The sequence below is a fragment of the Lissotriton vulgaris genome, chromosome 8, assembly GCF_964263255.1.
Source record: "Lissotriton vulgaris chromosome 8, aLisVul1.2, whole genome shotgun sequence".
NCBI lineage: Eukaryota > Metazoa > Chordata > Amphibia > Caudata > Salamandridae > Lissotriton > Lissotriton vulgaris.
The window spans coordinates 30,746,451-30,764,052 of NC_141696.1; the positions used below are offsets into that span (position 1 = coordinate 30,746,451).

Sequence of the window (17,602 nt, forward strand, 5' to 3'; positions counted from 1 at the left end):
TTGTAAACATAGTTTTCCTCCAAAAGTTACCGCCCCTTCAAAGGAGGCACTAACAGAAGAAATGCTTACATTTCTCCGTGCTTTTCCAAATTTCCACGCTGTGCAGCGCACATGTAAAGTGGGAAACGCTTTACATCGCGTCTAGGTACGGTATTTTGGACAGGAAAAGTACCCTACCTGTACAAACCATATGCTACACTCCTGCACACACCCTAGCCCTGCGGCGCTAATGGCGCTCAGCAGCTAAAATCAGCATCAGCACAAGGGAAAGGGGAGGAGAGAGCCATATCTCTTAAAATATGGCGCTCTCCTGCTCCTTCCCTGTCACACAACGTAGCGCAGTCTTGCGGAGGGCTACGCTGCATTGTTTTTGTAAATCTCCCCTTAAATGATTCTATTTTTAAACCAAGAAATTGGTTCTTACAAGAACCTGTTTGTGTTTATTTTTTACATTTATTCTAGAGTTTTTTTACATTTTTCGAAATGTTCATGGAAACTCAACTTAAACTCAGTAAAAAGGGCATCAGAACTTGGAGATTCAAAAAATCTACTTTTTCCTATACCGATGTTTGATGATAAACTTATTTCTGGCCAACATGCCCTGTTTACTGACGACCACTAATGCATTGCACTTTGCACAATATTGGTAAGCAAAAATGATGCGGGTTGGCACTGGAGGACTTAAGATGGGACACTGTTCACAGATGCAATGGAGGGTCCACAGGTGGAGGTTGACGCCTCCTGGCATGATGCTGATGCCTCGCTCTCGCAGAGCATGTGGAATGCAACACCCTCATGTGGTTCTGCAATCCCATGTACTTTTTTGCAGTACTGCATAAGTAGTCCTTTGCACATATTCAGCAGGTAACAATTTTCACGGTGACTTTCTTCTTCCCTGGAGGGATCCTGAAGAATTGCCACATAAGTAACTCCTTGATGGATGGTGGAGTTTCTTTCCTGCTGCTGCTACCCCTCTGTTTTTCCTTTCCTCTTGTGATGCCATTGTAGGTAAAATTCCCACAAAATGTGGTAAAACAGAGAAAAAGCAGCAGGGGTCAGCACAACGTGCTTTAACAGCCAATAACTAATCTTAAAAGAGGTTGGAAGGGAGTGAAATTCATGTAAATTGAGAAAGACACTGATGTTAACCAATCAAATGTTGTTCAATGTGAGTGTCATAGGTATTCGGTACACCTGTGGGACTGCAATAACCAAAAACGAGGCAATTTCATATAAAGACTCAAGGGATCCCCAATAATTGATGATCATCAATAAATGAGTCAATTACAAAAGCATTCAAGTGGTTTTGGGTCCCGCAACAGTACTACAAGCATACCGCAGGACCCTGGAAAGTAAAAAAACATACAATGCATACCACAAATTAATTTTCAACAATAAAGATGACTATCAAAATGTCACTACAAAATCTAAAGACAAAATTGACTTTATGTGTAACTTTGAAAGTAGCTTTTACTTTACATAAAAAAATCACATCATAATAACCCATAGACATTTACTGAAAAAAAACAAAGCTCCATATTATCAAGACCAGCGATAACATTATCACCCTTTAGTGGCAGGAAACTGCCACTAAAGGCCCGTAAGGGGCTTGATAATATGCCCTTGTGAATTCCCATAGAAGTCCAGGTTTGATGTCCTTCTCACCAGAACCTGGGCTTCTATGGGAATTCTGAAGGGCATATTATCAAGCCCATTATCACTGTTTTAGCGCCAGTTTCCTGCTGCTAAAGTGGTGATAATGTTATCGCCGTTCTTGATAATATGGCCCAAAAACTTAAAGAGGCATTCTAGTTAGATGATAATGAAAGTTAATGAGTGATGTTTTTCAAATCAAAACCCACAGAAATTTGCCAAATATAATTCTCTGAGCTGACTATAACTTGTGTCACCTCAATGAACTGTTTATGACCTCACATAATACATCACTCATGATATGTTCGAAGACCTAATTGATGATATCACAAATGACATCACTGATGACATCTCTGGTGAAATCATGGATTAAATCATGCGTCCAGCTGTTGCTCAATTTACTCAACAAACCAATACAGCCTTTCCAATATGTATATAGGTACTAAATGGTATAGAATAACATGATGCATAAACTACGTGAACATATGCGCTTATGTAAAATAGTTATTCTGTAGCCTGCTCCCTCAGATGCCTGAGCCCCATTAGGAGGCCAAGCCTCTACGATGCACATTGTTGACACTGTGCACATGTCTTCATACAGCGACCACTTGTTTTAGATACACGGACACCATGGTATGGACAAATCCCTGCTACACACAGACTTCATCCTTTCACCAACTCTTCAGTGAGATTCCACTGCCTTCAGACACCCAAGCACCTTAATGTGGTTAAAACCCTACTATGCACAACCTTTGCCTTGTACAGTCATCTTCACGGAGAGACTACTCCCTCAACAAATTCAAGCCTCTTTAAGAGGCCAAGCATGTTGAAAGAATGTATTCTCATTCTCATTCGCAGTACGAAAGATATCTAAAGTTTGCTCAAGATAAAGGTCACTAAATACATTGCAGTTTGATAATCGTACATCAAACTGTCACACTCACTAGATGATATCATTGTTGATGTCATCAGTGCTATCATCAATGATGTCATACACTATACTTATATGCCTTCCTTTGTCATAAACATGGAAGATGTTAGCATGCCTCACTGTATATCAATCCGTAGCCTTTTGGAGGTCTAGTCCAAGTTATCTGCATTAGAAAGGTTCTAGTAGATATGTTTCTCCTTTACCCGTGATCTAGAGAATATACAAGGACTGTTCTCTGTAGTGTTCCTACTGGCCACTAGAAGTTGCCTAATCACTGTTCTAAGATTAAAATTTACAGCTGAATAGATCATATTTGTATCTTGCTAAGGGGGTTTAAGCATTTGGCACTGTACATATTCAATCAAATAATCAATTGGTAGATTTGTAGAGCGCTACGTGTCACCCTTGAGGGTATCCAGGCGCTGGATACTCTCCGCAGCCTCTATCCATTTGCTCATCACCACCCGATGTATAGCCTTATGCTTATGAGCTGCATTTATTAACTGACATCAGGTTAGTCGGAGACTGGTGTCCAAAGATCTCCACCAGTTGCCAATAAATGTGAAAACCTTTTCCTTGTTTTCCAGGGCAGTCAAGGATTACTGGGATCCAATTGTGACTATTAGAGTTCTTTACAAGTGGCATCCTACGATCACAATACTGTTGACCCCAAATGGAATGGACAAGTATTCCCTTTCAGAACTTCCCTTTTTCAAGGCATTGTGGTTGAGCAGCCAAGCTTACTTTTTCTCTTTTTACTATGCCGAGACTTGAGAAAAGGGGTAGTGTGCCTTGGGACACTTATTACGGCTTCAACTATATAGGCGGACTGGCATGACCTGTGGTGCAAATGGGTTCAATCTTTGATACAAATCATGTCCACGCAAGAAAAGGTATTTTCTCATGGTGGCAGCTGGGATTACAGGAATTAACGTATGACACATGGCCATGAAATGTAATGCACGAAAACACAAAGTGGTGGAGGGTCCTAGGGGAGTTGGTTTATAGACCGAGAGAGTACCTTGTCCCCCAACTAAACAGCAAAAAACACGAGAGGTACTCCAAGTCTGCAAAAGAGAAGAAAAAGGAAAATAATCCTTGTGATTAAAAATACCTCCCCCTCGGCTCAGTTATCTACCCGAGGCAGCGACGGAGAGTGCGTGGCCTCCTTCCAACCTGAGCTGTTGCCAGGTGAGGTGAGGTTTGTTCTCCCCATAATTAGGGAGAAGATACACCATTTTCCTTTGACTCTATTGGAGAATGGTCACTAATCACGTTCCATACCACGATAAGTAAGTGTTGCAGTAGCATATCATAGGTCCTAAAGAAAGCCGTGTAGGCTGAAACATGTCGACCAACTAACACACATGATAGATAGCAATTCCTTGCATGCTATCAGCATACTGCTTTTAATGATACCACTTTGATGGTCAGACCCAATAAAGTTAACTTATGTCATCAAAGTAGGTATTTTTAATCACAAGGATTATTTTCCTTTTTCTTCTTTTTTTCTGAGCACTGCAACTTTTGCCCCTTCCGCTCACACACTGGCTTCTGTTGGTTGTATGCTTGATCACAGGGTCCATTATTAGGCAACCTCAGACTCTCCCTGAGGAGGAGCCTAGAGGACACCTTTTTTCCAACAACCCAGATGACGAGACTCCACTTTTGAGTGGGCTGATGGGTACTTTTTCTAGCCTTCTAGACTCTGTATCTTCTCTGTCTCATTTCTTTGACATAATAGTGTTATTTGTTTAAGATCAACGGCGTGGTCTGAACACCTATATGGGACACAAACAGGTTCCAGTAGTTTTCTCTTTTGCAGACTTGGAGTACCTCTCGTGTTTTTTGCATGAAATGTAATGCCCTGAAGAAGTTTCAATATGGTGAACGAAACGCATTGGCTGTTTGCTGTAACGTCTGAAATTTCATTTCTTTTATGTACAAGTGAAATAAAGAAGATGTGGAACATATGCAAACTTGAATTGGACCTTTTTAAAAGAACATTGGTTGTCTGTTGCACCACTGTTTGTATATATTTGATGTAGTGGGGACATAGGTATGCGCCTCTAAGCAGCAGGTGTTTATAGTGGGTGCACACTCCAAGGATCATATTTCAGGAATTTAATATTTGGGGTAAGGAGGAAGTATGGTTCTCAAGAAGCTTGGTGCTCTGTGCTTTCGTAATGACAATAATTTGGTTTTAGTTACTGATGAAAGAAAATTGAAAAGGGTTTGGTGCAATATTTACAAACCTTGCCCTGATGCTGCAAATTACCCCTGCCCAAAATTTGTTTACCCCTCCGCCATCCAGCGCTTTCGCTACTGTTGCACTTACTGGATTGGGAATAGTAATTTTTACCCCCTCGCTATCCAACGTTTTCACTACTATTGTGTTTATTTTGTTATTAAATGTATGTTTTATTCTTTTCTTAATAGTTTAATGTGTTCATTAAATAAATAATATTTTATTGTATTTTAAATTATTTATATATGTGTGTATATTTTATTTGTTTATAATTTAAAAAGTTTATAAATTAAATAATGATAATAGTTAATATAATGTGTTTAAGTAAATATATATTTATGTACACTTTTTTGTGTTTATATTTATTAAATTAAGTTTATTTATTATAATTAGTTAAAATATAAATTACATTTATTGTTTTGATAATAATATTAATATTATTTAATTCATTTTAAGTTATGTAATTTTTATAAGTGATATTTTTTATTTCTATATTTTCTACGTCAATATTATTGTGTCAATAGTATTGTACTTACCTATTTAAGTATAGCGAGTCAATACTTCTGTTATTGATATTTTTACATCGATATTTTTGTAATCAATATTTTTAACATCGTTTCCCTGGATTGGGAATAGTAATTTTTACCCCCCCCGCTATCCAACGTTTTCACTACTATTGTGTTTATTTTGTTATTAAATGTATGTTTTATTCTTTTCTTAATAGTTTAATGTGTTCATTAAATAAATAATATTTTATTGTATTTTAAATTATTTATATATGTGTGTATATTTTATTTGTTTATAATTTAAAAAGTTTATAAATTAAATAATGATAATAGTTAATATAATGTGTTTAAGTAAATATATATTTATGTACACTTTTTTGTGTTTATATTTATTAAATTAAGTTTATTTATTATAATTAGTTAAAATATAAATTACATTTATTGTTTTGATAATAATATTAATATTATTTAATTCATTTTAAGTTATGTAATTTTTATAAGTGATATTTTTTATTTCTATATTTTCTACGTCAATATTATTGTGTCAATAGTATTGTACTTACCTATTTAAGTATAGCGAGTCAATACTTCTGTTATTGATATTTTTACATCGATATTTTTGTAATCAATATTTTTAACATCGTTATTTTAACATGGATCCCTGTAGGCATAGCCATAGTCACTCTCTAAAAAAAAGATGCAATGTGGGTGAGTGCTCTAACTCAACATCCTGCTCGAGTGTCTCATAACCTTCTAAATGTGAGAATGGCCACTCTGTGAGCTTGTATGTAATGGTCATTGCAGGAACAAGTACTGGCAAAGCAAATAGTTCAGGTGTATGTATGCACTGTCAAACCAGGCCTAAATTACATGCTCTGTAACCTCATCGCTGCTTCTGACGGCCAACGGTCGTCGCGTGCACTACCTTTGTAGTGCTGCGCACGTCCATTGGCCATCTCGGCCCCGCCCGCTCAACAGAACGGTCCGTACTGGCGCGGAACGTTCTAAGCAGTTAAGGGGCTAATGACTGCCCTCCTCCCATCTGTGCTGCTGCCAGAGAGAAACACTGCAAATCATGTAGTTATCCAAAACACTTTAATAGCATTATAATGGCTTATGTGTTCCTTCAAAACATTAAGGTCCAGGCAGTTGGATGAATAGTGATCACAGCTGTGGTGGGGGGCGATCACTTTTTGTGGAAATACACAGTGTCTACCCAATCACATGATGTACTTCTGCTTCCCAATCTGCCAACGCCTGTCTGACCTGCTGATACTTACATAATTGTCTGGGGACTGTCATGCCAAACCATAAAAATGGAGCCTTACCCGGAAAAAAAGATACAAGACAGCAAGGCTCTCCAGACCCACGCAGAGGACTTTTGTCCCAATAGATGAGCATTCTCCCAGTCAAAATGTCTTACTTACAGTTCTAATTATGTCTTAGAAATTGTGCCTAATCTGTGAATACATTGCATAAAATATAGTATTTTGAGCATGTTACTTTTTCCTCCCCACCTCTGAACAACAATCAGTCTGCTATGGTGCCCACTACACACCTCCATCCAAGAACAGATCTGACTCAGCACTCAATAGTTCTTGCAATGTTCCAGTAGTGGTTTCAACATGTCAAAGAGACTATCATTCTGTTTTCTAATCCCTCAGGTCCTCCACTATGTGAAGAACATCAACGTCACACTTGATTCTGGTGCAGACATATACTTTGATGTGAATGGAGATCCTGTGAACGCTTTTGACATCTTCAGTGTGCAGGTATTTGACGAAGATGACATCCGGCTGATAAATGTGGGAAGGTTTGACTCCCAACATGGTGAAGAGGTGCATGTCAACTCAAAGAACATATTGTGGGCCAGCAACAACCAGGTGAGGAGGGCTTATTTCACATATGGTGATCTGTGTGTAAGATATGTTGCCATTTTACTTTACATAAAATTGGCCCCATGCACCTCAGCAACCACACTGACTTCCATAAATATTTCAAACACCTCCGCTCAGCTTCATTTGTACTTGCAGACAACCCCCACATATGTGGAACTAGATCTCGAGGTCCTACCTCCTCATACCACACTCCTAAAGCCTGGAACTATCTCCCCTAGATCCTACCTCCTCTGTTCTTGAATTCTGCATGGAGCTGAAGATCTGGCTATTCACTTAGTCTCCCAGGTAAGTTCTGCAATATACAAATACACATAACATAATATAACATGTACAACAATGACAATACAGATGAACTCTAAAGAAGGTGCATAGGTATGATTAACTGAAACATGGAAATAGCCCACCACCATCATTAGATTTCCTCCTCATCTGTCTTAAGCATCCCAGGCCTGTATACATGAGGAGCCATGACTTCCAGGAGACAATTACTCTCTATCAAATAGCTTGAGCAAGAGGACAGGAGTAAGGAGTAAAGGGGTAAACTTAAACGTAAGAAGCAAGGGTTGAGGTGCAACGTAACAATTGAAGAGTTAAGGATATAGAGTTATGGGTAAAGGGGTAGGTGTTTGAGGGATTAAGGGAATGGGCTTGCTTAAGGGAAAAATAGTTTGTGGGTAGGTTATTGGTGGTGGTATAAGAGTAAAGAGTTAATGGCAAGAGGCTATGGGGCAGGGAAGTAACAGGTTAAGGGTATAAAGGTAAAGAAGTAATTGTAAGGAGCAGAGGGTAAGTGCTGTGGTTTAGGATAAAGGAATCATATTAAGAGCTAAGGGTTAGAGGTTAAGCGTAGGTGTAAAAGGTTAAAGTAGCAGGTTACGTACAAACAGTAAGGTTACAGGGATAAAAGTGGGAGTAAGGAGTAGGAGTAATACATTAAGGATAAAGATAAGGGGCAAGGTTAAGCGTAAGGAGTTGAGGGTAAGATACGGGTAAGGAGTTAAGAGTAGTGTGTAAGGTAGCAGTAGTAAACAAGTGAGGGTAAGGGGAACGGTAACCTGACCGTATGAATGGACATTTCCTTGTGTCTCCTGCAGAGACATTTGCACGGTTCCTGCTCTGCAGGTATGTTTAATTGATGCATTGCCACTATGGTATCACTGCTCAATATCCGCAGATGGTTAGCTACTTAAATCTGAGCAACAGTCTGGATTGAAGTCTGGTGCTCAGCAGACTCTGCTGGTATCCTGCATTTGAAAGGATAGAGTACACTTTCTGTGGACTGCCATGGATAGGGGAAAGAGAGGTGGTCTCTTCTACAGCATAAATTAGCGGAATGGGTGTGTGGACTTTGTATCCCTCCAAACTCATGTGTTTCAGGCAGAGAGGAGAAGGTAAAAGCAGTATGACCGGCTCTCAGGACATTGCTTCTGAGAGCAGAGTGCAGCTTGCAGTATACTTACTGTCACCTTGGTTTTGCAGCAGGAGGCAATACTTGTGCCTCACTATGCATTTATGGGTGTTTTATGAATGAACAATGCTCATATCTCACAATATTCAAAGCATTTTGTTGAAGTGACCTGGTCAGAACCGGTCGCTCCACTCGCAGCTCGTCCCTCCCTGCCTGGTATCGATCGTGGTATCCCCTGCATCCTGTTGCTGCCTGGTATTGTTGTATCGCCGTGCATTGCTTTGATTAGTGCCAGTTATTTGTGCCATTGATATCGCTGCATCTCCTGCATTGCTTTGGTTAGTGCCAGCCATTTGTGCCACTGTTTGTTTCTGTGTCCGCGACCTCCTTTGTGCCTGTGTCTTCCCTTATTGAGCCTGATCTCGCCCAGCATTGTTTAGCCATTTTTGTTGTGCCCTTAGCCCGTCCCTGCCGCTGCTCCCCTGCGGCCCCACCCCCGCTCCCTCCAGCTTCGACCGAGCCTCCCCACTCACCACCCCGCTCCCGCCTCCCAGCTGCTCCTCCCTCCCACAAACAAACTCTAAACTGGTCCCGCGAGTCAAGGAGCTGTGACTGTCCTGACCTGGTCAGAACCGGTCGCTCCACTCGCAGCTCGTCCCTCCCTGCCTGGTATCCATCGTGGTATCCCCTGCATCCTGTTGCTGCCTGGTATCGTTGTATCTCCGTGCATTGCTTTGATTAGTGCCAGCCATTTGTGCCATTGATATCGCTGCATCTCCTGCATTGCTTTGATTAGTGCCAGCCATTTGCGCCACTGTTTGTTTCTGTGCCCGCGACCTCCTTTGTGCCTGTGTCTTCCCTTATTGAGCCTGATCTCGCCCAGCATTGTTTAGCCATTTTTGTTGTGCCCTGAGCCCGTCCCTGCCTCTGCTCCCCCGCGGCCCCACCCCCGCTCCCTCCAGCTTCGACCGAGCCTCCCCGCTCGCCACCCCGCTCCTGCCTCCCAGCTGCTCCTCCCTCCCACAAACAAACTCTAAACTGGTCCTGCCAGTCAAGGAGCTGTGACTGTCCTGACCTGGTCAGAACCGGTCGCTCCACTCGCAGCTAAGCATGGGCGGAAAATCCGTTACGCTCGCGGATTTTGCGGATTTTCGGTAAATTCGCAATCCGCGAGATTCGCGAATTTCCCGCAAAATCCGCAAATTCGCACGCAGCGGATTTTTTTTCTTTGCGGTGTAAGTTCGCAATTGCGAACATGTACGTGCGGCGGGCAGCAACAATCTCGCACTCGCGAAATTACAAAAAATTGCAATTCCGCACAAGAAATCTACTAGCAAGCAGCATAGACCTTCTGAAAATGATTATTTTTATCTGAATAACTCCTCAGGTTGACATTTGCCTGCACTTTTTTAGATTTGAGGCCTTTTGATTTTCTTTGGATAACTTTTGGATTAGAAATCAACTTTCTCATATAAGCTTGGTGTGGCATTAAAGTTGCTGTAATGCTGCTCTGCAGAAAAACGAGTTTTGCAAAAGTGAAAGCAGGTTCAAAAGTTCAAACTCATCATTAGTAACCATTCCCTGTAGTGCTTCCTGACAAGGGCCCCTCCAGAGTTCAGTTGCTAGTTGCAACAATTGTTTGACCCTGCTCTGACCCTCACAGCAGGCTCATAGAATAGCTACAAGTAGGCCACAAAGGTCCTGGAAAAAAAAATTGCACTGCAACAGAAAGCAAATTACAGATAAGGATGCAGGTGCCAGACTGGAATTTAAAAAAAGTGACACATTAATAAATCAACCCCAAATGAATTCATGTCAGTTGAAGCAGGCAGGTGTGCTTGCTTTTTCCCCCCATAATCTACAGTGATGATGAACCAGAGGGTGGCATAAGGCATTGATGTACCAGAGGGTGGCATGGGTAAAACAGAGGGTGGCAGGGGTGAAACAGAGGGTGCTGGGAACCTATGATGATGAACCAGACGTAGAAACAACATAATCGTGACCGTTGCGAGCCGACATGTAAGTTCGCGATTGCGAACTGTTACAAAACCCTCGCGAACTGTCACAAATCCTTGCGAACTGGCAGAAATCCTTGCGAACACAAAAAAAAATCCGCAAATTCGCGAGAATTCGCGGATTTTGCGGATTGCGAGTTCGCAAATTCGCGAAATTCGCGAACGCCAGATTCGCAAAATTCGCCCATGCTTACTCCCAGCTCGTCCCTCCCTGCCTGGTATCGATCGTGGTATCCCCTGCATCCTGTTGCTGCCAGGTATCGTTGTATCGCCGTGCATTGCTTTGATTAGTGCAAGCCATTTGTGCCATTGATATCGCTGCATCTCCTGCATTGCTTTGATTAGTGCCAGCCATTTGCGCCACAGTTTGTTTCTGTGCCCGCGACCTCCTTTGTGCCTGTGTCTTCCCTTATTGAGCCTGATCTCGCCCAGCATTGTTTAGCCATTTTTGTTGTGCCCTTAGCCAGTCCCTGCCGCTGCTCCCCCGCGGCCCCACCCCCGCTCCCTCCAGCTTCGACCGAGCCTCCCCACTCGCCACCCCGCTCCCGCCTCCCAGCTGCTCCTCCCTCGCTCCACCCCCCTCCACTCTCCACTTATGGCAGAGACACATACGCGCAGCGGACGCGCCCCATGCTCGCTGAAGGCACGCCAAAGGTAAGCCCGTCTACGCCCGTCCACGTCTGGACCGCGCCTAGGGCCAGACCCCCTGGCCCCCGCAACTGCCATCCCTGCCGTCGAACCTACGACGCCTCAACCCTCACTGCACTCAACACCAGCCACCTCCAAGACTGCCATCAAGCCGCCCCAGGACGTACCCATAGACCCTTCACCTGCCAATCCTGCAAGTTCTTCTGCATCAAGACCCTCACTACACCCCCAAACCCCAAACAGAGTTCCGACAATAACCACCTGAAGTGCATCCTGCTCAACACCCGCTCGGTCCACAGACAAGCCATTGAACCATGGAACTTACTCGACACCACATCACCGGATGTTGCCTTTCTTACGAAAACCTGGATGAACGCCTCTTCAGCGCCTGACATCGCCATAGCCATCCCGGACGGTTACAAGATCATCCGAAGAGACCGCATCAACCAAACAGGGGGAGGCATCGCCATCGTCCATAAGAACACCATTCGCATCTCGACCAGCTCTGAAGACACCCTCATAGCCACCGAACTCCTCCACTTCCAGATACACACCGACCTGAAAACCACACTCAGAGGCACCCTCATTTACAGACCCCCAGGACCCCGCACACAATTCAGCGAAGACATCGCTGACTTTATTAGCCCACACGCCCTCCCCTCTGACGACTACATTCTCCTAGGGGACCTCAACTTCCACCTAGAGAATAACAACGACAACAACACCACCACCCTGCTGGACAACCTCGCCAATCTCGGACTCAAACAACTGGTGAATACCCCCACCCACTACGCCGGACACACGCTCGACCCAATCTTCTCCTCCAGCAAGCACATCTCCTTTAATCACGCCACGGGACTCCACTGGACAGACCACAGCTGCGTCCACTTCAGCTTCAGAAAGACCACGACCCACCACCACCCGCAACAAGTTCCCCGCAGAAACTGGAACAAAGTTACCACCGACCAGCTCACCACATCGCTGAACCAAAACCCTCACGCCATATCAACGGACCCTAAATCAAGCAGCCATCAATCACGCACAGTGGATCACCCACTGCGCTGACCAATTAGCACCCTTGACAAACCATCACAACAAGCCAGGGAACAAAAAAGCCTCCTGGGTCAACGACGACCTCAAGAACTCCAAAAAGAACTGCCGCGCCCTCAAGAAAGCCTGGCGATGAAACCCAACCACAGACAACATGACCGCCCTCAAGGACGCCACCCGCAAACACCACCAGCTGATCCGCTCCACCAAGAAATCAGCATTCAAGGATCGACTAGACAACAACGCCCGCAACAGCAAGGAACTCTTTATCATTTTCAAAGAGCTCACCAATCCCAGCGCCGGCACCAATGACATAACTCCCTCTCAAGACCTCTGCGACTCTCTAGCCTCGTTCTTCCACAGCAAGATCACGGACATACATAACAGCTTCGGCGACCAGTCCACTCCCCTCACCACTGAACTGAAGCCCCCCTCCACCACCCTCCGCGCCTGGACCCCGATTAGCACCGAAGACACCATCCGCTTGATGAACTCCAGCCACTCCGGATAACCAACCGACCCATGCCCCCACCACATCGTCAACAAGGTCGACTCCATCATCGCACCCCAACTCAGGGACATCATCAACTGCTCCCTCAACACCGCTACCTTCCCGGAAAGCTGGAAACACGCCAAACTCAGTGCCCTCCTGAAGAAACCTACTGCAGACCCCACCGAACTTAAAAACTACCGCCCCATCTCGCTCCTCGCATTCTCTGCCAAAGTCATAGAGAAGACCGTCAACAGTCAGCTCGCCTCCTTCCTCGAGTCTAACGGCTCCCTCGATCCCTCACAGTCCGGCTTCCGAGCCAACCACAGCACCGAGACCGCCCTCATTGCAGCCACAGACGACATCCGGACACTACTTGACAACGGGGAAACAGCTGCCCTCGTTCTCCCGGACCTCTCCGCAGCGTTTGACACGGTCTGCCACCGCACCCTTGTACAACGCCTCAGCAACGTCGAGTTACAAGAAAAAGCATTGGATTGGATCATATCGTTCCTCGCCGGAAGAACCCAAAGAGTCTGCCTCCCCCTTTCAGATCAGAGGTCACCAAAGTCATCTGCGGCGTACCACAAGGATCATCGCTCAGCCCCACCCTCTTCAACGTCTACATGAGTGCCTTGCATCCATTGCACGCCAGCACAACCTCAACATCATCTCATACGCTGACGACACACAGCTGATCCTCTCCCTCACCAAAGACCCAAACACCGCCAAAACCAACCTACACGAAGGAATGAAGGAGGTAGCCGAGTGGATGAAGAACAGCCGCCTAAAACTGAATTCAGACAAAACGGAAGTCCTCATCCTAGGATCATCCACCTCGGCATGGGATGACTCATGGTGGCCACTGGCCCTAGGAAGTGCACCCAAACAAACATACCATGCTCGCAAGCTGGGATTCATTATAGACTCCTCCCTCTCGATGACCAGACAAGTCAACGCCATCTCATCGTCATGTTTTAACATCCTACGCATGCTCCGAAAAATCTTCAGATGGTTCCCAACCGAAACAAGGAAGACGGTCACCCAAGCACTTGTCACAAGCCTACTGGACTACGGAAACCCCCTCTACGCCGGAACCACAGCCAAATTGCAGAAAAGACTTCAACGCATTCAGAACGCCTCGGCTCGACTCATCCTAGACATACCCCGCCACAGTCACATATCCGGCCACCTGAGAGACCTTCACTGGCTCCCCGTCAACAAGAGAATCACGTTCCGTCTCCTCACTCACGCACACAAGGCTCTCCACGACCTAGGACCCAGATACCTCAACACTCGCCTGACCTTTTACACCCCCACCCGCCAACTACGATCGTCCAACCAAGCCCTCGCCGCGATTCCACGCATCCGAAGAACCACCATGGAAGGAAGATCATTCTCCTACTTAACGGCCAAAACCTGGAACTCCCTCCCCACCCACCTCCGTCTTACACAGAACTACCTCTCCTTCAGAAAACAACTCAAAACTTGGCTGTTTGATAAGTAGCGAATCCCTCTCCCTGAAGCGCCTTGAGACCCTCTAGGTGAGTAGTGCGCTAAACAAATTCTTGACTTGACTTGACTTGACTTGACTTAACTTGCTGTACCTCTAGGTCCTTTCACTGTCCGTCCTGCTTCAAGCATGGAGGAGTGAAAGTGTGTAGAGAAACAGCATCCTGTTTACTTGGACCCTGTCCCTCCTCATGAGGAAGAGGTGGTCTCTCTTTCTCGTACTGAACTTCAGGAGAATGTCTCTAACCTAATGGCTGCAGATATTGCATTTTTGCTCAAAGATACTCCTTCTTCTAAACCACAGGCTCCAGAGCATGGGCCTGATGATGAGATTCATGACCAACGTTCACTTCCTAAAGGGGGGTATGTGTAATGGGTTCAACTAATGTTGTTGATGGAATACCGAAGAATACACAACTTTAGAGAGGGCCCGAGGCAATCTTTAGAGACCTGCCTGGATACCTTACCCCACTACACAATGCTTCTATACCACGAGCATCGAAGGGTCTGAAATAGAATAATAATGTTCTGAGCACGATAAACTGTGAAAACAAGTATTAATGTTTTATCACTGTAATGAAAAGTCTCATTTAAATAAGAAGTCCTACTTAAATAGATGGATTCCCATCACTCACCAATTGGTGACATGCTTCATCATCTGGGTATCCTCTTTCAGTCAACCTGGTGACACTAAGGGCTACTACCCCATTATAGGGATCGGGGAGCCTGAGGATGTTTTATTTCTGATAATCATGCGAGGAAAGTATACTCCTATTTAAATGACCAGAAGAGAGCCATTGACTTGTGTGGGAAATAAATGCAGTGCATAATAACAAAAAGTGATATGTGAATTTAAAATTGAACTATGACAAACCCTATATTTATTAATGTCTCTCACAGTCCAAACTAAAAACAGTGCAAACGACATTTTGTAACAAGTAACTGTCTGATGTTTGAAAAAGAGGTCAACATGTTTCAGCCCACAGGACCACATATTGTCCTGTGCCTTCTTCAGGACAAACTAAAGTAGTGCTACTGCAGAACGTGATGAAAGTAAAAAATAAATAAATATGTATAACAATAACTACAAGTACACTTGAAGCGGTTGGAAACAATACAACCGGATCACCTGTAATCAGGAATGTACCTTCCTTCTTCTGCAAACCCATACAGCTGATGGTATCCGATATGCATGAGGAAGATACCCCACCTCACCTGTCAGCGGCTCAGGGAAAAGGGAGGCACCGCTCTGTCCGTCGGTACCTCTTGACGGTCATCCAAGCCATCGGGGAGGACAAGCAGTGCAGGGTTTTTTGAGAATATAATGGGGTTGTTTTTATTAGGGTCCTTGAGGGATATGCCAAATATATTAGGTTTTATTATTCATTTTCTTTTTTTTAACATTTGTGCTGATATTGTTACGATTTTAAATGATCTACAATTAATTAAGAATTGTTGGTCCTGTGTGGTCTTTGGGCACCTCTGGATGGAATTGTGGAAGTCAGAGAGGGTCAAAGGCCCCTGATTGTAATGATCTAGTCCAGAAGAAGCTAAACAGCAGAAAATACTCAAGCCTTTTGTTATGCTATTTTATGTTATTAAGCTGTCTGGAGGTATCTTGGCACTGGCTGTGAAGCAGGAGAAAGGCAAAGGCAAAAGACGATTTATGTGGCTAGTAAATATTAAAATGCCAGGTCTTCAGAAGCTTCCTGAAAGACAAAAGGTTGAGTGTGCTTTTGACGTGCAATGGCAGATCAATCCAAGTTTTTATGGCTCTCAGGAAAAAGCTCCTGCCGAGCCAGGTAAAACTGCCTGCATACAGTCGCAGAATCTGGAGTCTGTGCCTGTGTCATCCTTGGCCTTGGAGATGACCATTTGGGTATCGTACATGTGGAATTTTAAAGCAAAAACCAAGGTTTTTATTACTTTGGCCAAGGGAGTTATATAGACAATAAAAGTGTCTGACAAGAGAATACATCGCTCTCCGTCTTCCCAGATTTTACATAGACAGAGCAGAAGCAAAGACAAGGTTTCCTCCCAGGGAAAATGAAGCTGCAAAACAAGGGACTGCGATATGGGATGATGTACCCGGCTCGATTGCGGGTGGAAATTGAGGGAAGGCCCTGGTTTTTTGACAATCCGGAAGTGGCAATGGACTGGATTGATAGTAGACCTGCGCCTGGAGCCGAGAGACAGGAACACGAGGAAGAAGAGGGGAGAACGGAACAGTAGGATCAAGAGCCTGGGTTTGAATGCACTTGGGGGGCACTTTGAATTGAATTCTGTGAAATGGCCTGACTGCCATCTTTTCCTGATTGGGAGAGCTTTCTTGATTGTCGTAAAAAAAAAAAGCAGGGCGGAAGTTGATATTTCTGGGGCTGGGGGTAGGGGCAGAGCATTGGTTTCCTCCTCACTACTACCTTTAGTTATTTAGTTGGTGGGAGACTGTGCGACAGGCACACTGCGAGTTGGGGATGGGCACTGGCCATATGCAGGGGTGCAGGGAAGGGGGATGGAAGTTGGAGGGGGTGGTGTGTGTGGGTATTGTGATGTTATCCATCAAGGTAATCTTTGCATTGCTTGGTCCATTTTTGAGTTCCCAATTTTGTACATTGGACATATTCGATTCTGAGAAAAAAACTTTTACTTCCACAGTTGGGGACAGGGGATTTCTTCTTGTATTTGTTTTCTTTTTGCATCAGGTGATAATGTTGCAGCTGGACGTATGTGTTGTGGGTTAAATGTCGCGTACTAGTCAGGGATCGGGGATACGGGTGCTGAGCTGGAATGTTAATGGTCTGGGTGACAAGATTAAGAGAGGGATGGTGAATCAGCTAGTTAGAAGACATGCCCCGGACGTAGTACTACTGCAGGAGACACATCTTATTGGTAATCGTTGAATGGACCTCCATAAGGGGGGATATAAACTGGTGGCGCACGCTGGGTTTACATTGGGGTCCAGGGGGGTTGGTATTCTGAATTCCTTTCCAATGGCAATTCAGGCTACATGGTCAGATCAGAGAGAAGTAGATATGTCGGTGTCTCGGGCAGCTGGGGGGAAGACAGTTACCTTTTTGTCTATATATGTGCCACCTGGCCTTCAATCAGATACCTTTAGGGATTTGAGTGCAGTTTTTCTTACCCTCCCCTTGGGTCTTGCGTGGCATCTGAAGGATCCTGCCACTATAAAGGAGATACTCCGGGTTCGGAACGTTATTTCCAAGAGAATGTAGGTACCTTTGA

The 17,602-nt window shown here is 44.5% G+C and overlaps 1 protein-coding gene across 1 annotated transcript in view; it reads left to right on the top strand.

Moving 5' to 3' along the window:
• The window catches only part of LOC147693305 (extracellular calcium-sensing receptor-like), a 77,159-nt gene that overhangs the window by 19,757 nt on the left and 39,800 nt on the right, over positions 1–17,602 (top strand). The window contains exons 4-5 of the mRNA XM_086935916.1: positions 7,003–7,221; positions 15,963–16,238. Of these exons, the coding sequence (XP_086792042.1) occupies positions 7,003–7,221; positions 15,963–16,238 (495 nt within the window). The remainder of the gene's footprint in view (positions 1–7,002; positions 7,222–15,962; positions 16,239–17,602) is intronic.